Raw genomic sequence first — 25,757 nt, 5'->3', positions numbered from 1 at the left:
CTGCCAAAGCACAGAGCACGAAGGCCAGAGGCGTGTCAGCGGGGCGTGTCGCTGCTCCCGCCGGGCGGAGCCTGATGTGCCGCGCCACCCAGGCTGCTCCCGCCGGGCGGAGCCTGATGTGCCGCGCCACCCAGGCTGCTCCCGCCGGGCGGAGCCTGATGTGCCGCACCACCCACGCTGCTCCCGCCGGGCGGAGCCTGATGTGCCGCACCACCCACGCTGCTCCCGCCGGGCGGAGCCTAATGTGCCGCGCCACCCACGCTGCTCCCGCCGGGCGGAGCCTGATGTGCCGCACCACCCACGCTGCTCCCGCCGGGCGGAGCCTGATGTGCCGCGCCACGCACGCTGCTCCCGCCGGGCGGAGCCTGATGTGCCGCGCCACCCACGCTGCTCCCGCCGGGCGGAGCCTGATGTGCCGCGCCACGCACGCTGCTCCCGCCGGGCGGAGCCTGATGTGCCGCGCCACCCACGCTGCTCCCGCCGGGCGGAGCCTGATGTGCCGCGCCACGCACGCTGCTCCCGCCGGGCGGAGCCTGATGTGCCGCGCCACCCACGCTGCTCCCGCCGGGCGGAGCCTGATGTGCCGCGCCACCCAGGCTGCTCCCGCCGGGCGGAGCCTGATGTGCCGCACCACCTCCGCGGCTCCCGGCGCTGCCTGCGCCTGCGCCCCGCGGCCCGGAAGGCAGCCACGTCTACCGGAAGATGCTGCTGCGCCGCCGAGCCCGGCACAGGGCCGCGATGTGATCGTCGCTGGCCGGCGTCCCTCTCCCCTCTACCCTTCCGCCTTTCACGGCTTCTTTCGGGCCGGGAAGTCTCCCGCGCTGGGAGGAGGTGAGGCTCGGCTGTCCTGAGGCCTCCGCCGCTCCTGAGGGCTGCCAGGTGGGGGCGGGGGGTCCGGACGGCCGGGCCGGGAGCTGACAGCGTTGCTAAGGGTGGGCAAGGAGTGAGCCAGCGGCCACTGAAAATCACCCTTTCTCCCGGCCTCATCTACTTTTGTGCTTCTTCCTTCCCAGTGTGAGTGTACTCGGCCAAGGGACCCTGCACAGCATGCCCCGGGTTGAAGACCTGCCCGGGAGCTGGGAGAGAGACACGTCGCCGGTGTAGTCTCTCAGGCCCTTGATGCAAATGAAGGCATGCACCTGTCCCCCGTGCTAGCGTCGAACGACGGACAGCAGGCTGCAGAGTGTGTTGGGGAGCAGTTCCTCTGACTAGACGGTTACCAAAGCAGCAAAATACCAAGTGAGTAGGAGAAAAGTATTAAAGTAATTACAGCACTCGTAGATTAATACAACAGTTGTTTAGGTAACCCATACACCTTGCCTTGTCAACACTAGTCTGATATGTAATTGTCTATGTCTTTTAGAGTTTATCACCAGCCATCCATCATGTCTTGGCTTGCTGATCTTGCTGGAAAGGCAGAGGATCTCCTCAACAGAGTTGATCAAGGAGCTGCATCAGCTCTGAGCAAAAAAGACACAGCAAACAGTGCAGTTTATGGTCATAAGAATTTGGACTCTGCCAATGAATATTCTGAGCTGCATAAGCATACTGGAGAACCGAAGTATCAGATGGCATCCAAAGCAGCCTATATCTCTTCAGCAGCTGATAATATTAAGCATCAAAAGGCCACAATCCTAGCAGGAACAGCAAATGTTAAACCTGCACGTAGGACATCTTCGGAGGTTGCTTCTCCAGTGGAAAATGTATCCACACCCAGAGCTGCATCACATTTTGTGAGAAGAAAAAAGTCAGAACCTGATGATGAGTTGCTATTTGATTTTCTCAACAGTTCAGAGAAAGAGCCTAATGGAAGGATGGACTCTAAAAAAACAGAGAAGAGCAAGGCACCAGTTCTTCAAAATCACTCTCGGACTTCAAGCATAAGTTCTGTGTCTACCAGTACACAGAGTGCAAAAACTGCTGAAGATAATTCCACAAGGAGCCAAGGCAATGGTAGTTAAATAATAATGAATGTAGGGATATTTAGAACCCTTTTTTTTAACAATAAGGCTAGGTAATGGTTTTCTTGTCATGTGCCAAAACATTTAGTGGTCGCATGTGTGGAGTGCAGCAGGGTCTAACGTTTTTTTCATCACTGGGATAGTCTTCTATACCCTGCTGACCTGACAAGCTCCATAATTAATACCTGTGTCTTGTGTGGTTTTAGTCTGCTTCCTTGCTGCTTTTCACCTTGACCTCCTTGAGTTATGACCTAACCTTGCTTCAGCCCCCCATATATCCCCACTTAGAAGCACAGAGGCTGATATGCTTGTTTGATCACTCAGTGGTCCTTACCTATTGTTGCCATGTAGGAGAGTGAGTGATTTTCACCAGCTGGACAGATGATGTTGGCTGTTGCCCAGTGTGCCATGTGAGGTGATGGGAGGTTTTCACTGTTCCACCATGGAAGAGGGCTAAGGTGTTGAGTTTGGTTGTCCTGCAGAGTGGGAAGTTGAATGTTGATAGGCTGTTATGACTGGATAGGTCTGGGTGATAGGTTGGACTGGATGATCTTGGAGGTCTCTTCCAACCTGGTTGATTCTATGATTCTAAAGACAGGAGAGAGCTAGACAGATAAAACGGCTGCTAGTAGTTCATTAATGTAGTGTAAATTCAGCCACCTGAAAGAGCCTTCAAGCCAGATGGTCAAAAGCTGGGGCTGTTATCAAGTCAGTGCAAAAGGATAATGTGGCTGGGAAGCGTCAGAATCTTGTTTTCTCTGTCAGACTGTTGAATCTATAATCAGTCCTTGCTGTTGCACAACTCAAGCAGATGGCTATATTATTTCTTAATAATACTTTTTATTCAGTACGTTGATTGTGTGAAGCACTGTAAATGCCAGGGTTTTTCACTTAATACATTAAGTACTCTGAAATAGCTTTACATTTAAAGAAGAATCATTTACAAAGATGTGAATATTTTTGTATTTATGAGTCTAACTTTTCAATTTTCAAGTGCTAATTATAGTTCTATTACTAGTGCTAATAATAGTTCAGATACATTAGACTTGGCAATAATGGGCTTGCTGGTTGGTGTTTAAGGAATGTAATTGTTTTGCTCAGTGTGACCTGTTGAATTTTCAGCTGAGAATTTTTGAGTAGAGTTTACATTGTAGAGCCACCAGATAAGGAAGCATGCAAGTACAACAGAGAGTTTGAGCACAATCTTTTCAAAATTGATTGTACAGATGTGTGTGTTCTTCAAATGTTTTGTGTAGTATCTGTTGTAGTACTTTATGACACATTAGCTGCAGACAAAACCAATTAATGTTGTACTTTTTATACTGCCATGGGTATAATCTAATATGTGCTATAAATGACTAATTTCTTTCTTCATTAACTTCATTAATCTATTGAATTTTCCAGGCAAAGTAATGAGGATAAATTGTCTGATAAATCATATAAATTAATCAAAAGGAAGGAAATGACACTTCTCAGAACCATTTAAATAGGAAAGGGGTTTGAGAAAATGCAGAAGGGCTGTAGCTGTCACTGTTACTACTTGTCAGCGTGTTACTTGGAATTAATGATCTGCCTCAGCTCCCTGGGCTCTGGCTAGGAAGAGCTTCTGTTGTGGTAACAAGGAGAGTGGAACAGGTTAGTTGGTGATCACAAGGTGAAGTAAACAACATTGTGACAGCTAAACTGGAGTCTGTCCCCTTGGATTTTCAGCAGTTACTCATCTGGAACGTAAATAATTAAGAAGTAGTATTTTCAGATCATCTGGGGTTTTTTTGCTTATTGTATGCTATGTTGTTCTGTCCTAACACTGCTAGAAAGCTTCTATCTCCCTACACACTAGAATCAAGACTGTTACAGTGACTGTATCAGTTTCACAGCAGTAATACAGAGTGGTTGTGTGTGATGGGGAAAGGCTGTTGGTTCCTCCTTCCCTTCAAGGGACTGTTGTTCACAATACTGCCAGAACCTCCCTTAGTGTTCTCACTAGGATAGAAAGAAATGGAAAATAAAAATCTGTGTTTTGGTTTCCATAGTCTTGAGAATTAGAGTTTGTATTGGTAGAAAGCTTTTAACAGTTTGACAGAATATATCTGTCTTCTATTGTTTCGTTAGAGAAAGGAGAGACCATGCTTCAAATCATGCAACTTGGTTTCTCATAGTGTTACTGGTACAAAATTATAAGTAGGGTGATGTTTGAAATTATTCTTAAAATGCTTTTTTACATAAAGATAACTATGTAGCTATGTGGCTGAGCTACATATTTAGGTTTGATATCAAGATATCCGACTCAAAATTATATCAAAGTGGTGGGAACAGATTTTTTTTAATCAAATTTACATCCATGAAATAAAAATCTTAATTCAAAGTCAGAAGAAAGTTTCTTTTGACTGGTTACTATGTATATGAGATTTAACAAGGCCAAGTGCAGGGTTCTGCACTTTGGCCACAACAACCCCAAGCAGCGCTATAGGCTGGGGACTGAGTGGCTGGAGAGCAGTCAGGAGGAAAGGGACCTGGGGGTACTGATAGATAGTAAGCTGAAGATGAGCCAGCAGTGTGCCCAGGTGGCCAAGAGAGCCAATGGCATCCTGGCCTGTATCAGGAACAGTGTGGCCAGTAGGACAAGGGAGGTTATTCTTCCCCTGTACTCAGCACTGGTCAGACCACACCTTGAGTACTGTGTCCAGTTCTGGGTCCCTCAATTCAAGAAGGATGTTGAGGTGCTGGAACATGTCCAGAGAAGGGCAACAAAGCTGGTGAGGGGCCTGGAGCACAAATCCTATGAGGAGAAGTTGAGGGAGCTGGGGCTGTTCAGCCTGGAGAAGAGGAGGCTCAGGGGTGATCTTATTACTGTCTACAACTACCTGAAAGGGCATTGTAGCCAGGTGGGGGGTGGCCTCTTCTCCCAGGTAACCAGCAATAGAACAAGGGGACACAGTCTCAAGTTGTGCCAGGGTAGGTATAGGCTGGATATTGGGAAGAAGTTCTTCCCAGAGAGAGTGATTTGCCATTGGAATGGGCTGCCCAGGGAGGTGGTGGAGGCACCGTTCCTGGGGGTGTTCAAGAAAAGCCTGGATGAGGCACTTAGTGCCATGGTCTAGTTGATTGGTTAGGGCTGGGTACTAGGTTGGACTGGATGATCTTGGAGGTCTCTTCCAACATGGTTGATTCTATGATTCTATTCTGTTAGTCTGTCAGATTCTGAAGGCATCTCTAGGCAGTATAGTCATAAAAACATATTAATATTTTTGAAATGCCAAATGTGACATTAATTTCATAGCTTTCATGTCTTGTCTTGCAGGATTGACAGAAATGCTGCATGAAGTCAATATGTAATGTATAATAGTTCTATTTTTGTGCAAGTCCCTTGGGAGAAGCAACTCTATGTTCCATTTCAAGTATAAGCTATTTTGTCTTATTATGATGCTGCTGTATTCAACCACAGATGTAGAACATGGAATCGCTGTTTATATCAAGGCAACTTAAAAATAATGTGTGTTGGTTCTAACTTGCATCTCTACAGAAACTCCAGACAGTTCAGATTCTGGACTGGGAACCCAAGGGGATGGCGTGAAGGATTCATCACAAAGTGCAGTAACAAATCCTAGCCTTTCAGCTAACGATGATTTAAAATCACATGAGCTATCCAACCTGCGCCTGGAGAATCAGCTGCTGCGGAATGAGGTTCAATCTTTAAACCAAGAAATGGCTTCATTAATTCAGAGATCCAAAGAAACACAAGAAGGTACTGTGGTTTGGAAACTGGACTGTAACACATCACTAAGATGCTAGTGCTCTTTCTAAGTTAATGTTTTTTTATTTGTGATAAAACCTTTCTAGTTAAATCTGCATGTGTGACTTACCAAGCAAAATGATTATTGATTTCAGAATAATATTGAAGTCATGAATATAAATTGAACACTTCAAGCCTTGAGCAAACTCCTGCCATTATGTATGCACATTCTTTTCAAAGCAGTCACAAGAGCCAGAAAATTTTAATTTCTGTTGAAGTTTAATATGTGATGTTTGATTGAAACCAGTGTATTTTTCTACTGTTCTTTAGATTGAGTTTAGAATCATAGAATCGTAGAATCAACCAGGTTGGAAGAGACCTCCAAGGTCATCCAGGCCAACCTATCTCCCAGCCCTATCCAGTCAACCAGACCATGGCACCAAGTGCCTCATCCAGTCTTTTCTTCAACACCTCCAGGGATGGTGACTCCACCACCTCCCTGGGCAGCCCATTCCAATGCCAATCACTCTCTCTGGGAACAACTTCCTCCTAACATCCAGCCTATACTTCCCCTGGCACGACTTGAGACTGTGTCCCCTGAATTAGAAGCTTTTTGCAGACGTTTTCATAAGGTTACTTGCACAGGGATATTCAGCAGTAAGCTATTGCAAAGATTGGGGCAGGTAAAATCCTTTGTCATCTGCAGTGTGACACAGAATGAAATACCTGCTTTGAGATCACCTGTACAATTTTACAGGTTGTGCGCTGACAGCCCATCTGGCATTTGTTACTTCTTGGTAGCTCATAAAGTTTCGATGTTAATTCGACTTGGTTGCATTTAATTTCTCTCTTTAAAAAACATGAGATGTGCATCCTGACTGCTTACAGGACACTGCAGCACCTACTTTCATGAACTTCTTATTTTGTAGAATTGAACAAATCCCGAGAAAAGGTTGAGAAGTGGAATGTTGACCATTCAAGGAGTGACAGGATGGTTAGAGAACTTCAAGCTCGAGTTGATGATCTGACGGAAGCTGTTGGTGCCAAAGATTCACAGCTAGCTGTGCTGAAAGTACGGTTGCAAGAAGCTGATCAGCTCTTAAGTGCTCGGACAGAAGCTCTGGAAGCTTTGAAGAGCGAAAAATCACGGTACTTCATAAGTCTGCAGATCATAATAAGCTTGAAAATTCAGGGCAGATAATTTGGTCTCTAAGAATAAAAGTGAATAGACTAGTGGGAAAAGGAATTGTATCAGCATTTGAAATACGAGGATTACAGTTTACTCATAGCTGCCAGTGGGAATAGGGAAATGTTTATTAAATGGAGGCAATTGTCACCTGATTATTGGAATCCATTTCATATATTTATGTTTTTTGTTGGAAGCCAGGAGCTGAAGACCTGAAGACAAGTGTCTTTGTCTTGAAAAATACGTTTGCTTATTTACAAATACGAAGACTTTGCTGAATTAGCACTAGGATATGAATCATCAATTTGATATTCTGGGTCAGGGTGGAGATATGTGAGTCATTAATTCCAGGCCTCAACTGTAGACAACCTTATTCAGTAATTTACTGGGTACATTTTCAAAGCCGGTCTGAAAACCAGGTAGTCATATTTCTACCTAAAAATCCCAATAGATATCTTTTTTTCAGTTAATGCATATGTCACTCTTTCAGGATAATACAAGACCACAGTGAGGGGAGCAGTTTGCAAAATCAAGCCCTTCAGACTCTCCAAGAGAGACTTCGTGATGCAGATTCTACACTGAAGCAAGAGCAAGAAAGTTACAAACAAATGCAGGTTAGGCATGAAGAGGAAATGAGTTGAGATTCTGCTTTTCAGACCAAATCTGTGAGATTCTAACAGCTCTTTCTTCTTCTTGACTTCAGTGCTGTTCAGGGTATTAAGTGCATGAAAGGGTGTGCTGTTAGCTACTCTTAAGTGATGCTAATTGGTTTTTTAAAATGTGACACTGAAAGCTTTATCATAAAATCATAGAATGTCAGAGGCTGGGACGGACCTTGAAACATCATCTGGTCCAGCCCTCCTGCCAGAGCAGGATCACCTGGAGCAGACCACACTGGAATGCATTCAGACGGTTCTTGAGATGGAAAGTTTTTGAGGATTAGTGCAGATTAAGCTGCTGGGTATTTTCATGCTGACTTGAACATTAAAACATTTTAAAACTAACTCAGTGATATGCTGTGCTGATATACAGTCATTTGTTAGACAATTTGAAAAGGTAATCTTAAGAATTTTAAGATGGATGCTTACTTCTGTGGTGAAGATGTGAGTACAGCATTAGTTGGGACTTCTTTCCACACTTATCTTCGTCTTCATTATGTATAGTAGCATCTTTATCATTGTCTGGGTTTCTTTGGGTTTTTTCTTAAGCACATCAAAATATGACAGACTGCATTTGGTAGTATTTTTTGAGAGTGAAGATTACTTTTTGTTTACCAAATAAAGGTAAATGAGAAGATTGCTTTTCTCTCATTACTTGTGGTGATTGAAAGAAATGTGTGTTTTTACCAATGTTGTTTTGCACTTGTTTAAGCAAGCAGGATTTCTTTCCACATAGCACTAATGCATCTTAAAGTAGGAGGTGGTGGAAATGGGATTCTGGGTCATGTGTAGTTGCTTTTAAATTTTCATTTTCCCTTTTTAAGTTGAAGTTAAGGCTGTATTTAAACTCAAAGTATTGTTTCTTTATTGCTAATAGAATGAGTTTGCAGCTCGTCTAAGTAAAATGGAAGCAGAACGTCAGAACTTGGCAGAAGGGATAACTGTAGCAGAAAGAAAGTATTTGGATGAGAAAAGGCGAGCTGATGACCTTCAGCAGCAAGTCAAACTAACTAAAAACCACCTAGAATCTGCAAAGCAGGAACTGACAGACTATAAACAGAAAGCTACTCGCATACTGCAAGTAAGCATTTCTTGGTTGGATACAACTTTTCTATAAGGTGTTGTGCTTCAAATCTATTTTTGGGGGGTGTGGGGTGTTGTCTTGTTCCAAAATATATATATATATATATATATATATATAGTGATACTTATACAGAACAGCTGCCAGTCTGTGTTTTCTGTGTTTTAGGTTTACAGATTGAGTGAAATGAATTTAGGAAGAAGTTCTTTACAGTGAGAGTGGTGAAACACCAGAACAGGTGGCTCAGGGAGGCTGTGGATGCTCCTTCCCTGGAGGTGTTCAAGGCTAGGTTAGATGAGGCCTTGAGCGACCTGTTCTAGTGGGAGGTGTCCCTGCCAATGGCAGTAGGTTGGACCTGGATGATCTTTGAGGTCCCTTCCAACCTAAAGCATCCTATGATTCTGTGAAATGGAAGTGGAAGTCCTGAACTTAAAGAAGAATCTGAGGGAACCATTTCACTTACCATGCAACATCTGTCTGTATGTTTTGCATCCACGAGTCCAGCCTTAGGCAGATAAATAGCTGTAACCTACAATATTTACCTCTAGTGTTTTTGAGTCAAGTATATTAAAGGCCAGATTTTAAATCACCTTGATTAAAAAAGAAAATAATAAGATCAGAAGTCAATGTCAACCTAACATTAAGTTGACTCTGAATAAAATGGTTCATCCTCTTACCTAGAAGAGTTACTTATTTCTGTATTAGGCTCTTATTTGGCATTGCTGGCAGGAGAAAGAGTTGACTGAAAGGGGGTAATTGCCTTTCTCTGTGTGTATCTACTCTCTTATGGTATCTGGAAAGCCAAAATTGTTATTCATCACATGTTTAACATTGCAGGCACTACTAGTGAGAATAGGTGTACTTTTCCTTCAGATAATGCAGGCTTTCAGTAAATCTGATCTTCTGGCATGCAGGAAGTAAGAGAAATTATCAGTAGGGAAGCGTTTTCATGTTAAAGTATATAGAGTCATTATTATTTTGGTTAATAGAACAGATAAAGCAGGTTTTTATGCTTATATTTGAATTTTAAAGTAAAGTTATTTTGGCGTATTCTAGGTGAGCACTTGTTAAACATTGCAATAAATAATATATTGGTTTATTATTTCAGTCTAAAGAGAAGTTGATAAACAGCTTAAAAGAAGGTTCTGGTATTGAAGGCCTGGATAGCAACACTGCGAGCACAATGGAATTAGAAGAACTGAGGCATGAACGAGACACTCAGAGAGAAGAAATACAAAAACTAATGGGGCAAATACAACAGTTGAGAACAGAACTGCAGGTAGCTATGGTTATGTACCCATGTATTTGAAGTTAACCATGCTCAAAGGATTGTTTCTTGTATACTTGAGGGCTGCTGCTTCTAGCGTTTGTTTGGTTTAGGATTAGAATGAGCCAATTTTTGCTCCTAGTGAGACAAGTGCTTACTGATACCCAATTTCTTTCCATGTTCTCCCTCACCACTTGTGTGTGAAAAATAAGATAGGTACCACTTCTCTTTTCCGTCTCTACTGTGTGCTCCTTCTGAGGAAAGCATTTATTTCCAGACAAGCATGGTGATTTCTGTTGAGATCACCTGTATCCTTTTCTGCAAGGGCTATGAATCCTTGAAGCAGCTGTAATCCAGCTGGTGATGTAATTGGTTCAACCTGCAGCTGCATGTAAGTCTGCTTTAACACATTTTTAGCCTGTAGACAGTAGAAAGGAAAAAGTAGAGGATTGTAATGTTCACAGAATGTGGTTTTTATTACTATATTGGTAAAAATATTTTATATAAAATGACCAAATGTCATTTATTCAATATAATCTCATCTTAATTATCATTTGAAGCAGTGTTGCAGGTACAACTTCTTGTTGTTACCTGTGACAGATTGCAGTATTGTTTGTATGCTGGTGAAATGGTAATGTTTCTGTTCATATCAGGATATGGAGACTCAGCAGGTGAGTGAAGCTGAGTCGGTAAGAGAGCAGCTTCAAGACCTTCAAGAACAAATAGCAGCACATAAAATGGCAAAGCAAGAGGCAGAAGCTGAGCTAGAACGGCAAAAACAGGTGAAGAAATCTTGAAAACTAATTGGACTTGCTTTAGGCCTCATGTGGTATCATCAGTAGTGTGCTTGGCTTCATTAGAGTTTTGTCTGATCTTCTGAAGGAAGCCCCAGAAGCTTAATGAATGTCACTAGGCCAAACGAAGTGCAATCATTGCTAAGCAATGGCCAGGGCCTTAGGGAAGTTCCTAATAAGCAGAGATCTTGCTGATGTATTAAAGAATAAACTTTTCCTTAGTGGGTGCACAAAATGTATTCTATTACCTTTAATTCTGCAAAGGAACAATGTAACAATAGAGATGTAGTAACACTTGTAACTGTTATTTATATCAAGCAACTCAAATAGTAAAATTGGTTACTGTAAAATTTCCTGTGCTCAAGTACGACTTGGCTCCTAGAACAGTGCTTCTGTAAGCCGGTTTATACATTATTCACTCAGTTCTGAATCTAAATGCTCTTACTTCCAAACTCCTCTGTAAGACATTTGCTGATAAAATTATATTAATGCAATCTGTGAATCTGTAATGGATTTTGTCAGATTGTGTATTTTTTAAAGCAAACTCTCTCTTGATTTAAGCAGTTTTATGATAAAAAGAGGGGAGGAGGGGGAAGGCAAACTCATATGACTGGGAACAAACCTATTACTCAGTAGAAATCAGACAAATGCATTGCACCCCATTAGAAAATTTCACTGTAAGAAAAGGCTCTTGTAAAGAGAATTAATAATGAGGAAAGCAGGAGAGTGCCTTGTATCTGCTCAGAACAATTTATCTTATAGGATTATCTGTCCTTCCAGAAACTGCATTTTAATAAGGTGATAGCAGCTTGAACTAATTAAAAGGCAGAAGTCATGGTCTACTCTTGATGATGTTTATTATACTAAAGCAGATGGTAGATTGTATTTTACTCTTTTCCTTCTGAGTGGCATGTGTGAATCAATACTACATAGAGAAAATTGAAGTGAATTAGTATTAAAAAACCCAAAACCAAAAAATCCCACATCCAGACATTATCAATTATTACAGAAACAGAAGTATTCTTCTGGATGACATACATTTACTTTTAATGTAATTTTGTGCCTTGATACTTACTATAATTACTGTCTCTTCTGTCTGGGAGTTCCTTTAAGGTTTGTGAGACTGAGTTGTTTTCCCCTGGACATCAGATGGTCTGAAGGGAGGACAGGATTATCTGTTTTCTCTAGTGACTGACAGCTGAAGTTAAACAGTGGTTTGAAGACTGTCTTAATTCAAAAGATAAGCATAACAGGTCTTTAAATGAGAATTACAATAGCCACTAAATCGTGGGAATGGCAAAATTTATAGTTGGATATGTTATTTAGTCAATTGTCCCTTAGTAATATTCCTCCCCCTTTCACATTCATTAAATTCATTCTTCCCAAACCTTAAAGGAAGATCTGTGTCATACAGAATTACAGATATGCCAGGGCATTTTAAACACTTCTACAAACAGTACTCTGGATTGACAAGTTTATTTAAGAAATATGTATTCTCCTGCTAAGTATTTCCTAATTGTTTATTACATAAGTGATGCTATTTAAAGATAGCAATATAATGAACTATCAGACTATAAGGAAGATAAATCGTAGTCCCGGTGAAATTGTGGCTGTTAGGTTAGTATTTGTATTAGGTGAGTCTTCACAAAAGAGTTTTGTAGATTGTGTCTTCATACTCATCTCTTATTTATTTTTCCCTATCCTATCCAGAAACTTAACTAAGATGAAATTTTAGTTTATACTTGATGGCAACATATTGCCTTGTGTTCTACTGTGAAACTCCAGATAGGAGACTATTTCTCAAAATATATACCTATATAAAATCTCTTACTTGTGATTGTGATATGTGTTGTAGGAACTTCATTATACTGAAGAAGAATTGTATCGAACAAAAAATACTTTGCAAAGCAGAATAAAAGACAGAGAGGAAGAAATTCAGAAGCTCAGAAATCAGGTACTGTATGGAAAATAACTTTATCACTTTCAGTTATGAAAACAGTTGTGAGAACAATCAAATTACTTGTACAAAAGAAACATAAAGGCTCTGTTGATTGCATTGCATTGCTTTTGATACAGACTAGAGTTTTGAGTGGAAGGAGTAGAAGAAGGGAACTGGGCAGTAATAAGTAGCCTAATTTATAATTGTATGTGCTTTTGTCTTGGGGAAGTGAGTCTGGAATCAATCTGTGTCCCTACTAGACCTCTGGAAAAAAATTGTTGGCGCTTGATTTGGTTGTCATGATTTCTGCAAAGATCCTTTTAACTGGGCATGAGAATGGAAGTAAAGTCCTGCAGACTCAGCCATACAGCCCACTGTTCTGTCTCAGACAGTGGCAATGGAGCCACCATGTCAGCCTAGCCACTTTCTCCACTCCCTTGTACTCAGTGCAGCATCAGCAGTAGAATTAGGGATGTTAAGTCCCTACTAAGTCCCACTAGTATGTTTATTGACCTGTTTTCCTTGAATCAGTCTAAATTCCTCTGTAGCCTTGTTGATACTTGTCAACACCCACAGTCTCCTTGGACAGCAGGAAGGCATAGGTCTCATTTTGTGTGAATTATCTTAGTGTAATGAACAGTGGTGTATATGTAGAGAAATTGGTCCTCTAGGGTTGGTTATGGTCAGCTGTACAGTTAGTGTAAGAAAATTGTTGGTTTGTGAGAAAAAAATTTCTGAGTGTGTTAGTGGATGATTCTGGTTAAAATTGCTTCAGGACTGCCTGCACCTGTTCTGGTGCATTGCATCTAATTTGTACCTTTGATATCTCACTGCTGCTTGTTCCTAGTGATCTTTGTGGTATATGATGCTACAAGTGGCAGGGGCTCAAGGCTTTAGTCAACAGACAAACTATTGCCCATATGGCTGATCTGGAGATTCCCATTTGCTCTGAGTCATTTTCTGCAAATTGAATGACATGAGCCATGTCTTTATTTGCTATCCTTGCAGTTTCAGTTTGCTCATAAAATCATGTTTTCTGCCTCAGCACTCCTCAATTTTTATGCACCGCATCCTGCTTTGTTACCATTTTCATTCAAGCATTTCTGTAGAATGGCATCAGATTCTGCCAGTTTGTACTGAGTTGTTCCTTCCTCACTTGAAAACATTTTACTCTCTTGTTTTGTTAAAGTGACAGCCAGACTGGATTATCTTGCTATTCTCGTGCCTGCAGTTTTAAACTCATCTCTGAGGCATATTACTTTTTTTTTTGTGATCAAACTTATGATCATATAGAAGTAATCATATTATTAGAAGTGGAAAACAGGAATACATGTTAACATCTTTTTCTGTCATGTAAAATCTTGTTTTAGCAACTGCTAAAATTAAATATATTCTTTATAGCACTCATCAGTGATCATTTTAATAGTATTATGCTGTAGAAACTCTGTGATGGGTTAGCTTAGGTCTCGGAGGGTTTAGGTTTTCGAGGGGTTCACATATGTCAGTTGGTCAGACTCTGAACTTTGATTTCTGTTTTTTTTTCTTTGTTTTTTAGCTGACAAACAAGACTCTGAGCAGCAGTAGTCAGACAGAATTAGAAAATCGCCTTCATCAGCTGACTGAAACCCTAATTCAGAAGCAAACCATGTTAGAGAGCCTGAGCACAGAGAAAAACTCACTTGTCTATCAACTGGAACGACTTGAACAACAGCTGAAGGCTATCCAAGGCACTAACAGTAACGGACCTTCTATTAACATGGCAGGCATCGATGGTGCTGAAGGTAAATAGGGAAATAAAACACTTAAAACTCTGTCTATTCTAAAGTTCAGGCCATTATAGTTCCTAATGCCTCTCTGGGAAAGTCTGAGTTTATAAGGAAAAAACAACACTGAAAATGTGCAGCTTATTTATGCCAGAGCATATGCAGCCAACAGCAGACAGAGTCATAAAAAATAGTTAAGTAGGCGTTCCTTTTTGTGTGTAAATGATTTTAAACTTAACAAAGCAATGTTAATCTTGAGTTCTCAATACTGTGACATGATTGGAACTATCATATTTACAAATCCTGTCATAGGTGCAAATAAATCTTCTTGGTTTAAACTGAATGTCAGAAGCAGGATCTGAGTCTTTTGTTAAGTGTTTGGGCGGTGAGCAAGAGCAGAATACTTCTCACTGATTGTTGATTGGAATCTGGTTGAAATTGAGTTCCTCCTGACTTTGTTTTTCTTGAAAGCAACTCAAAATATGATGGTTCTCCTGTGGTTGGTTCATCTGTACTGTGTAGGTCTAGAACCTCAGCAGGTGAACTGTGCTTTTGAGCTGTTACTTTTTGAAGTCAGAGTACAAAAATTTAAAAGCAGTGGACAGATTACCAAGAGGTGTAAAATGAGAATTCAGACTTCTGTTTCTCTGCTTATGAAAGCCTATTAAAACAAATAGAGAAGAAGCAGGTTTGAAACGTGTTTCCTTTTGCCTTGTTTAAAAAAAAAAATCAGAAGGCTTAAGTCTGTTAGCACAAAGGTAACATTATCTGAGAGTATTTTTACATAAAGCTGATACATCGTGGAAATGTAAGTGTAAAATTTTGTAATGTATAAATTAGTATCAGAAATGCAGTTTATTTTATTGTAGAAGAACTAAAGCAAATGGGGAAAATGTGACAGCGTCAAACCAATCATTTTACACCTAGTAACAGAATTATTATTACAAGATAGAATTTAATATCAAAATGTCCATCTAGTGAACTAAAACATGCTGATTGTTTTTATCCAGATTTCCTCCCTTAAAGCACACTCCTCTGCCCCCAGCAGAGCAATACTAACAAGGCAGATTAATCAATGTTTTTATATTGGTTTTGTATGTGTTTGCTTTGTTGATACTGTTGATTTGTTTTCCTTGAACAATAGCCTGGCTGGCTCTACACTGATGAGATTTTATGGGTTTGTCCCTTCTGATAGGTGCTCGGATGCGTAATGTTCCTGTCCTGTTTAGCGACGTGGATACTAACGTGGCAGGAATGTATGGGAGAGTTCGAAAAGCTGCCAGTAGCATAGATCAGTTCAGGTAAGAGTGTCCAAGGCAATGCATTTTGGTAATTACTGGAATCCTTTCACAGTTTTCAAGTGGCACAGCTTCTGTTTTTGATTGCTTCTATGAAGCTAAAAGTGAAAAATAATTCAGCTTAAGTATGGTATGAATTACTAAATGTTAACCTAGTTTACTTGCACTTTCCTATATTAATGTCCTTAGGATTTTGAGACTTCTTATCCACTATTTAAATGACACTCTTGTAGATTTGGATGTAAGAGAACCACTAAATTATATACAAGAAACCTCTAACAGTTTTCCTTGCCGTCTTCTACCTTTTTCACTTTGAGGGGTTTTGACTGTGTAAACAGTGTAAGAGTCTGTTAGTGGAGCAGTATTATATGTGTTCTTTTACTCATTTTTGGAACATCCTGATGAAGACAAGATTCTGGGTTCTGACCCAGTGCAGCTGCTTACCTTGAAAGGCAATCTATTTGAGAAATTAGTAAACAAAAGTAATTGTGAATCCAGCAAAAGATATTCTGAGCAGTTGGGCTAATAGTTAACGTTCTCAACAAAGGTCTGCATCAAAACTTGAATCAAGTACCAACAGAAAACAAGTGATATTTTTTAATCCATTGAATGCAAGATACCTTGGTAGAATGCCCTTTCTACTTCCATGGTACTTTAATTTCATATGAAGAATATCAAGATTCCAGCGATTTTCATGTGTGATGTTTTAATACTGAACTTTATTTGGCAGTACTGTACTCAATTCAGCATGCACATGGGGTTTTATAAGTGGCAGAACTAGGCACACATCTATTGCAGTATGCTTTGTAGAGCTGTGATGGGAAACTCAGAGAACTTGCATCTCTTAGTCTAATGAAATAAGAGTGGTAGTTACCTGTGGGTTTTTTTTTTAAGAAATCCAAGGGTTTAGTTGCTTAAAACTTTTTAACAGATTCATGGCTGCTCCTCAAGTAACAAATCTTGCCATACATACAGCGTGTTTGTGAATTTTGAAACACCTGCACAGTTCTTGAGTCTTAGTTCTTTTTCACAAACTCTGAATTAATGGTCTGAGTTCTGAATTTTCTCACCCATTTAATATCTTGAATGCATTAAGTAAAATTCCAAGTCAGGAACAAAGCCATGTGTATGACACTGGATGATATTTTTGAGCTTGTGGTGATTGGAATGAAAGAAAGAGGGATGTATTGTTTGGAGGTAACTCACACATTTTGGGGTTTGTTTCTCTTGTGCTTGTGTAGCATTCGTCTGGGAATCTTTCTAAGGAGGTATCCCATAGCAAGAGTCTTTGTAATCATTTACATGGTGAGTAAGATTTTAGCCCATTTTATATAACACTTCTGAAACTGCAAGATGTTTGGTGTTCAAATGGCTGTATAATTAACTCCTCAATGTATTTATTGCACAGCAGACTAAACAGTACTTAACAGCATTTTGGGAGCTGTGTTGCTTGGCAATTTTCAGATTTTCCCAGGAATTCTTAGTTTAGCAGGCTTAAAGGTGTTTGTGTAAATAACATTTAAAAGGAGTACTACTAAAATATGAAGAGGAGATACTACTAAAATGAGAAGAGGAGGCTCAGAGGTGATCTCATTGTTGTCTACAACTACCTGAAGGGAGGCTGTAGCCAGATGGGGGTTGGTCTCTTCTCCCAGGCAACCAGCAACAGAAAAAAGGTGACACAGTCTCAAGCTGTGCCAGAGGAGGGCTAGACTGGGTGCTAGGAGAAAGTTCTTCATAGAGAGAGTGATTTGCCATTGGAATGGGCTGCCCAGAGAGATGGTGGAGTCACTGTCCCTGGAGGTGTTCAAGAAAAGCCTGGATGAGGCACTTAGTGCCATGGTCTGGTTGATTGGACAGGGCTGGGGGATAGGTTGGACTGGATGATCTTGGAGGTCTCTTCCAACTTGCTTGATTCTATGATTCTGTGAAAAGTGATTTGTTGCCAAGATTAACCTGTTACACCTATGTTCACTGCATTTAGGAAAATGACATCTGATGTAGCTTTTTCTTTTTTTTACATTTGGCACTGCACATTTTGTTCAGGGACCAATAATTTCTGGTAGCTGAAAACGTAGCAAGAAAAACTGTGAGATTTAAGCAAGTAGTAGCAAGTTGCTCACCCAGACTCGCAACTGATAAAAATTAAATTCCTCCGTTTTCCACTGGAGGGCAGATGTCTGTCAGTTAAAGTGGCCAGTGGTAAGGTAGATCTGCAGTCTGCCCTGCTTGGAAATATTCCACTTGAGCCTTTCAGCCTTCGAAATGAGTGGAAAACAAAAAGAGAAGAAGAAATTGCTGAATTGCTTGAAAAGGCATAATGATTCTTCCAGACAGAATTTCCAGGAACAGCTGCCATTGTTCTCAGTGAAACAGCAGTTCCTACCTGCAATTTCTTCTTTCAGCCTGCTGTGGAAAGGTGCAGGGCTGTTTAATTTCTAGCTTCTCTTTTCTTCCTGTTCATGAAGAAAATTATTTGTATCAAAACCAAGGGTTTATTAACTTGAGCTTTCACATTTGCTGCTACTGTGAATGATGTTCAGCAGTGCTGATAAGTTTGGGTTTTGTTTTGTTTTGTATTTTTCAGGCATTGCTTCATCTCTGGGTGATGGTTGTTCTACTTACTTACACCCCAGAAATGCACCATGACAGTCCCAGTGGCAGATAGACTGAGACAGCATCATATGCTCTGCTAGTGTCATTCAGACTGGCATTCTTTAATCAATCCTGAAACATCAGCAAACTTTTCCTCGTGGATTTTAGGATGAGCGAAAGCCTTCATGCCTGGTTTCTCACTACTTTTCAAATACATATATAATGCTACATAGCTTTTCCAATTTACCTAAAAGGAGCATCACTTTCCTGGAGAAATAAAGCTATTTAGTTAAGCAAGGCTGATTAGCCTTTATTTTATGTAGACCTTCTTGTGGGCCTTGTGAAAGGTAAGGGTTGCACCTACAGAGAAATGCAAGGATTTCTGAAATTATGGATATGGTACAAAATATTTTAGATCATACTGGATGTGGGCTATGGTCAGGTAATAAATTGTACTTAGCAACTTAAATAAACTTTGTTCTTTCTGATTTATTTCAGTCTTCTATTGCTTTTCTCTTTTAACCTTTGTAAATAATAGGCTTTTTTCCTTACCATGTTAAACTGACAAAAAGGACAATGGATTGGTGCAATATCTTCTTGTAAATAAGTTTAAAAATAAAATTTTATGCAGACTTCTTAGCTTCATACTTCTACTGGAAGAGATGTTATCTTCCCTGCCAGCCAAAGAGTGGTGCTGCCTATTTAAAGACTGATATTTTAGCTGTATTAGAGAGAAAGAGAGATGGGTTTGGAAAAGGAGGTTCCAGCTCTTTAGAAATAATGATGTTTTTCGCTTTATACTTGAAATTTATATATTTTAATTGCATTTTCTTACACTTCTCATGACTGTGTCTTAATCACATCTTAAATTCATCAATATATTTATTTTCTGAAACTTGGGTCAAACTCTTTCTATACAAAGTCTAGCAAAACACAGAATTTCTGATGTCTGAACACTTCCTAAATATACTAATAAACCTCATGAAATAGTTATCGTGCACCCCATACTACCAAACCTACTGTAATAGTTCTGTTGTTAGACCACAGCATTCTGGCATTACAGATCTGCAACACACAATAATACAAGGTAACTTTCTCTCCCTGAGAAATGTCTTCTCTTTTTGTGTGGTGCTCAAAGCTGAGTGGTGAAAAGATGACTAAAAGCAATTTGTCATTCCTGCTCTTGAGAAGATGGTTCAGTTTTCACGTGACTGGAACACACAGAAGTAGTAGGTCCTGTGCATGAGGTTTGTCATGCTAACTCCTATGGAAATGTTACAGTAGGCAAATGATTGTGTTGCTGCTTTGATTTGTGGAGAAAACTGAAATGTTTTGCTTGAACTAAGTAATAAAGAGCATTTGCTGTAAGCCGTCCCTGCCCTCTCACATTTGCTGTATTTTGCCTAATCCCTGTTGCTTGTTTTCTTTTTGATTCTGAAAGTAAAGCCACTTTGGAACCCTGGAGGGTAGATTTCTATAGGAGGAGATCAGGTAAGGACTTCTGTGCAGTCTTTACCTGTACATGTGGGGTTTTCTCACATAAACTATCTGAACCACTGAATCTTGGGAAGCTCCAGTGTATTGTGACAATTTGTGGGGAATGTTGTTAGTGTTACAGATTTAGAGCTTTGCTCACATTACACGGGCTGCACACATTCTTGCTTGCTTTCTCCTCCTGTCTTTTTAAGATACTTTTTTTTTAAGAAACCATCTCTTGTAATTCACAATTGCCTTTTTTTTTGTTCATTTACCAAAGGTACTACAGTGCTTCTAGAACCTTACATCATAGATGAGTTCTTCCAGATTTTGTGCTAGACATTTTACAAGGGAAAGCACTGGAAGATTGCTGCTGACTTTCAAGTATGTTCCCAGTATCAGTTTGGGCTTATATAGTGTTGAACTCCTCTTTTTTTTTTTTTTTTTTTCTTTTGATATCTGTAAAGGAAGGGTACAGCTGCTTGAGTGCTTGATTATTCTCTAACTTAAAAAGGTGTGAGGATAACAACCAAACTGAATCCTAACGTAGGCAGTTCCTGGTCAGAACTGTTTGCCTTGACAACGGGGTGTTTAGTGTGGAGAGTAATGTGATGATGAAACATGCTGCTGTGCCACTAAAGGCTATACTACAGTTTACATAAACACTTTTAAAGCTCTCTTTAAAGCATAGAAGAGAATGAAAAGCTTTTATTATGGTGTTAAACTGCTCCAGAACTATGCAGTAAATCAGAACTGTTCCTTAAAGCTTTTGTTTAAACACTGGATTTTTGCCCCCATAATTCATTTTTATAAGCTGTATGTGATGCACTGCAAGAACTCATGACTCTGCTGGAGCTCACCTGAATACAAATGCCATATTTTGATTTGAACAGCAACACACTTCGTGCCTCAGATTAGCAGCTCTGGGCTTTGTATAGATCTGCAGCGTGCTGCTGCTATGGGTCAAAGGTGACATAAGGACACAATTCCAACAAGCGGCTCCTAATGGTGTCAGGAGGTTGTCCTACTAAACAGATGGCTTTGGAGTGAACACAAAGCTTCTGTTAGCCTCTCTCTGCTAAGTCTCTTCTTGAGGGACTGTCATACTACTGAGTAATTGAACTACCTTGACTTCAAAGACCAGCATAGCATTTAGGGGGTTAAAAACACTTTATGAATGCTAAGCCTATCTTTCCATGCTCTAGACTAGCACCAGAAATAAAGGGTCATAACAGATAGCAGAAAATAGAAATCTCTCTTCCAGCTGCCCTATTTCACTATCTTGAGAGCACAATAGGTTATCATGTGATAACTGAAGAAAAGTCCTTTTTCTATTTCCTTCCTTCTAGGGCTGAAACTGTTCCAGGTATCAAGCATAACCTTAAAAGAGTTGAAAAGATGAAAAGGAAGAGCATCAAATTGTGTATAGGTTTCCCCACTCCCTGCTTGCACTCAGCCTCTATACTATAGTCAGAAGGACAGAATATTGCCTTTCTGGAAAAGGATGAGAGGAGATGTGTCCTCTGTGATGGCTGGCAGCAGGCTCAGGGGCAGATTGAAGGCAAGGGTGGGAGCTGCTCAGACAGAGGAGGCTGCAGAGGGAGGAGAAAATGGCTAATGAGAGCAAGAGTGCTCTTTATCTGGTACTTTGCAGCCTAATAAAGGCCTGTTTCTGTCAGATGCTCATTGTCTTGATACACATTCAGTTAGGTAGATGTATTTGGTGCTAGAATTTGGGTTCTGTGAAAGAGAGCTTTATGTAAATACTCACAAGCCCTTGAGTGAGTCTCACCTCAGCTGATACCTGATCTTTCTGCTTATTTACTGTGATATCTCAGCTATATGTATACCAAGCCCCTGTATGAAGGAAGTGACTATTGCTTGATTGCAGATAACATTAACAAGGGGGAAATCAGGCTTGTACAGTAATTAATTTACTAATTTCTCATCAGTATAGATGAGGGAGATGTTGTTTTACCACCGAGAATGAAGTTGTTTTGCTTCCCTCCTTCTTCGACGACTACAGCCTGGCAGTAATGCTTGCCATGAATGTGTTGCTATGTATTTAGCCATGAAAATGTAAGTACATTTTTATGAATAATACAGATAATTCATTAGAATTTAGGTTGCTTCCCTTTATATGTTACCAACTTGCCCTTCAGCTTGAATTCAGAAAGCCTTGACTTGGAAACAGGCAGATAGATACTGGCAAGTCAGAAATAATGGAAGATGACCAGTCAGAAATAATGAAAGACAAATCACCTGCATTATACATAGTTCCCTTTCAGAAATGCACTTAAAATTTTACTCTGCATCTTATGGCACCCAGTGCAGGCTGCAGGCAGAACTGGACCCCAGCACTGAATTCCACAAATAGTGAAATAATCTTCCAAGCTCTCCCTACCAAACCTTTCTTCCCGCTAATACCACTTGAATTAAATGCTTGAGAATCAAGGAGTAAGTGCAACTGTTCAGAGAAAGTGTTCAATGCTGCAGGCAGCTCAAGGAATTGGGAAAATCCACTTCTGAGTGAGCATATGTTATTTATCTTAAAGGGGCCTACAAGAAAGCTGGGGAGGGACTCTTTAGGCTGTCAGGTAGTGATAGGACTAGGGGGAATGGAACAAAGCCGGAAATGGGGAGATTCAGACTGGATGTTAGGAAGAAGTTCTTCAGTGTAAGAGTGGTGAGAGCCTGGAACAGATTGCTCAGGGAGGTGTTGGAAGTCCCATTCCTGGAACTGTCTGAGGCAGGATTGGATGTGGCACTTGGTGCCATGGTCTAGCCTTGAGCTGTGTGGTAAAGGGTTGGACTTGATGATCTGTGAGGTCTCTTCCAACCTTGGTGATACTGTGATACTGTGAAAATCATGGACTACTGAATCAATCCAAGACAAATCAAGTTGGAGGAAAAATCTTGGGCTTGGGAGCACAAAGACACTTTCTCAGGTTGTAGGGGAAAATGCAAAAGCTGCTGATTTATGATTTAAACGCTCTGCTAATGATGTAGTGAAAAGTCTGACAGGACAAATCTCATGTAAGCGACCTATCTGAGAAAATAACAGACAGGAAAAGGAGGATTGAGTTGTTTGTGCCACGACTTCAGCTTTTTTAATCAAGGAATCCGAAGTGTGAATGGATGTTTTGCTGAAAATTGACCACTCCTGTGCTGAAATTTAACTCTCTTGAGACAGGTGTCACATGCGTAGCTTTTTGCCTGATTTGAACTGACTGTGCAAACATAAACAGTCCAAACTTGATGAAAAGAAACTGGAGGAGGGCACAAGTAACCAGGAGTTTGAGCTCTGTAGCAGCAGATGGAGAGGCTCCAGGTATTCTGCAAAATCAAGCAGCTGTGTGATAAGAAAATCATGTTCTCTTTCACTATAGCTACCAAAAATGTTATTAATTGCAGCAAAACACCTGATGCAATATAGGAAAGATCTGGAGTTGGAGAAATGGGATAGTGTGGATGTTGTTTCTTTAACACAGAAAAGGATCTGGTTTGGCAATTATCTTGAAGGGGAACACCTTGAGTACTGTATCCAGTTCTGGGCCCCTCAATTCAAGAAAGATGTTGAGGTGCTGGAACATGTCCAGAGAAGGGCAACAAAGCTGGTGAGGGGCCTGGAGCACAAATCCTATGAGGAGAGGTTGAGGGAGCTGGGCCTGTTTAGCCCGGAGAAGAGGAGGCTCAGGGCTGATCTTATTACTGTCTACAACTACCTGAAGGGACATTGTAGCCAGGTGGGGGGTGGTCTCTTCTCCCAGGCAACCAGCAATAGAACAAGGGGACACAGTCTCAAGCTGTGCCAGGGTAGGTATAGGCTGGATATTAGGAAGAAGTTCTTCACAGAGAGAGTGATTTGCCATTGGAATGGGCTGCCCAGGGAGGTGGTGGAGTCACCGTCCCGACTGGATGAGGCACTTAGTGCCATGGTCTAGCTGACTGGCTAGGGCTGGGTGATAGGTTGGACTGGATGAGATTGGAGGTCTCTTCCAACCTGGTTGATTCTATGATCATCAAAGACAACACTTTCTGCTCCAGCCTTGTGCTGAGTATGTTTTCTCAAAAGCTTATAAAGAGAACATCACCTTAACAAAAGTATGTCACAGCAACCGTGAATAGAGATAATTTATAAGCACATTCAAGCGGTAATTAAGTCCAAAACTGCTCTATTAAAAAAAAAAAAAAGCTCATTGAAAGCATTTGTGTAGATATCATTAGTGGCAAACCCATAATGATTCGCAATTAGTGTTTAATTTGTAATCAGGAAACCTATTATGGGAGATGCCATTTTTCTTCCTAAACAAGTAGATGCTGAAGGAGATCCCTGCCCATGAACTTCCCTTTCTATTGCAGCATTCCTGACAAGCTGAGAGAAGACTTCCAGTTTCACTTCCACTGCATAGGTGCAGCACTGATAAGACAAAGAGCAGAAGTTAGTATTTCCCCAGCCATTCCTGCTGATGTTCACAGAATCATGAAAACATCCAGGTTGGAAAAGACCCTCAGGATCATGAAGTCCAACCTGTAAAGGCTTCCCCATAAAATAAAGCCAACGTAGCTTGAATGTCTACCACTTTCTGCCAATGGGATATGTAGGTTGAGACTGTCGTGGAGGGGTTTTCTCTCTTCCTCCCCTGTTAGGGGGGAGGTGAAAAATTAATTTGAGGCTGTTTTGATTTTTTTTATAAAATTATTTATTAAAATTAATATTTACAAATTTGTACCACCCCCAACCACTATGAATAATCAAGGTTTGTATGCAAAGTTATGAAAATAGCTTGGGATATATATTTACAGGGATCGATTATTAAATGAAAATATCAAATTATTAACAATTATTGACAGAGAGAAATATTTTCTTAGGCTTAATGCCTCTTAACAACTCTAGTGTTTGCCCAGCAAGGGCTGAAACTGTGTGTGCTCTTTAGATAGGGATAACTTATATTACAAAGGTATTAAGGCTTACTTAGGCGTGATGCTCTTGAGTATTAATCGTTAATTACCCTCCCAGGAATCTGTCTCAGCGTGTGCCCAGTATTGGGGACTTTGCAGCTGGAGTCTGTCCCGGCTTGCAGGGATGATAAAGGTTTTCCCAGTCTCTGGGGTAACAGTATTTCTCTAACCTTCTCTCCTGGGGCGAAGTAGTCTCTGCCTTGGTGCTGCAGCTTCTGGATGCTGTGCGTGTCCAGGGATGATCAGCTGGCAGGAATTTCCCAATGCAGGAGAAGGATTTGTCTGTGCAGCTTCTGACACGGTCTGGCAGCTAGCAGGCTGCATTTGCAGGTTTGCAGACCATCTGGAAAGGGGTCTGCTGGCTCTGGGTCTTTCCAGAGTTACAGAATAGCTGGCAAGCAGTATCTACGCCGAGCAAGCAGGGTCTATGCCGTGCTGCAGGGAGACTTATGCTGCGTAGATAAATCAAGATAGCTCTAGGCTTAGGCAGGGGGCTCTCGGCTCCCCATATATGTATGGTGCAGGCATGCATGCGCTCTGCTTCTCAAAGGGCTTGCAGGTTGCTTGACTGCGCCTTGAGATCAATGCATGAGGTCTGAGCCTCTGTAATGCTTGTGAGTAAGGCCTGATCCTGTGTCTAGGCCATGCAAGCTGGTCAGGGCAGCAGGATGCTGCTGTGGATCAGAGCTGAGTCTAAATGCTCTAAGCTTCTGAACGGTTTGAACCTCTGGACCGTCTGAACACATGGTGCTGCTGTGCACCCCTCTTTATAGGCTCTGGGCCGAGATTCGTGGCTCATTGGACATCTAACATGACCAATCAGGTTGGCAGTAAGCCAAACCTTGCCCCAATAGGCAGTAGAGACATGCCTGGACCCTCCCAATGGGGATTACCTGCCTGGACCTCAGGGGCACACGGGCTGGGCGTGTGTGTGTTACACAGTTTGTTTGCTGCCTCGTGGGTCCTGGCATAAGAACATGTCTGGGCATGTAGAGGCATGGTGAAGCCTCAGTTTTGGGGCTGCTGCCCCTCCACCACAGAGA

The 25,757-nt window shown here is 41.1% G+C and overlaps 1 protein-coding gene across 2 annotated transcripts; it reads left to right on the top strand.

The window, feature by feature from the left end:
* The first annotated feature begins 613 nt into the window (after positions 1 to 613).
* On the top strand, positions 614 to 19,650 carry GOLGA5 (golgin A5). Of its 2 annotated transcripts, none has more exons than XM_064142612.1 (14): positions 614 to 831; positions 1,014 to 1,239; positions 1,364 to 1,953; positions 5,485 to 5,706; positions 6,624 to 6,843; positions 7,371 to 7,494; positions 8,417 to 8,620; positions 9,729 to 9,899; positions 10,541 to 10,669; positions 12,537 to 12,635; positions 14,176 to 14,401; positions 15,579 to 15,684; positions 16,923 to 16,986; positions 18,269 to 19,650. In XM_064142612.1, exons 3-14 carry the CDS (start codon positions 1,386 to 1,388, stop codon positions 18,347 to 18,349), a joined length of 2,214 nt encoding a protein of 737 aa, XP_063998682.1. In that variant the 5' UTR covers positions 614 to 831; positions 1,014 to 1,239; positions 1,364 to 1,385; the 3' UTR covers positions 18,350 to 19,650. The 2 variants fall into 2 exon arrangements, with proteins under 2 accessions (XP_063998682.1, XP_063998693.1); XM_064142623.1 differs by having other exon boundaries at positions 614 to 879.
* The last annotated feature ends 6,107 nt before the right edge of the window (positions 19,651 to 25,757 follow it).

This window comes from Pogoniulus pusillus, chromosome 1, assembly GCF_015220805.1.
Source record: "Pogoniulus pusillus isolate bPogPus1 chromosome 1, bPogPus1.pri, whole genome shotgun sequence".
Taxonomy (NCBI): Eukaryota; Metazoa; Chordata; class Aves; order Piciformes; family Lybiidae; genus Pogoniulus; species Pogoniulus pusillus.
Note: the sequence above shows the minus strand (reverse complement) of the source record. Positions and strands in the feature narration are given on the sequence as shown.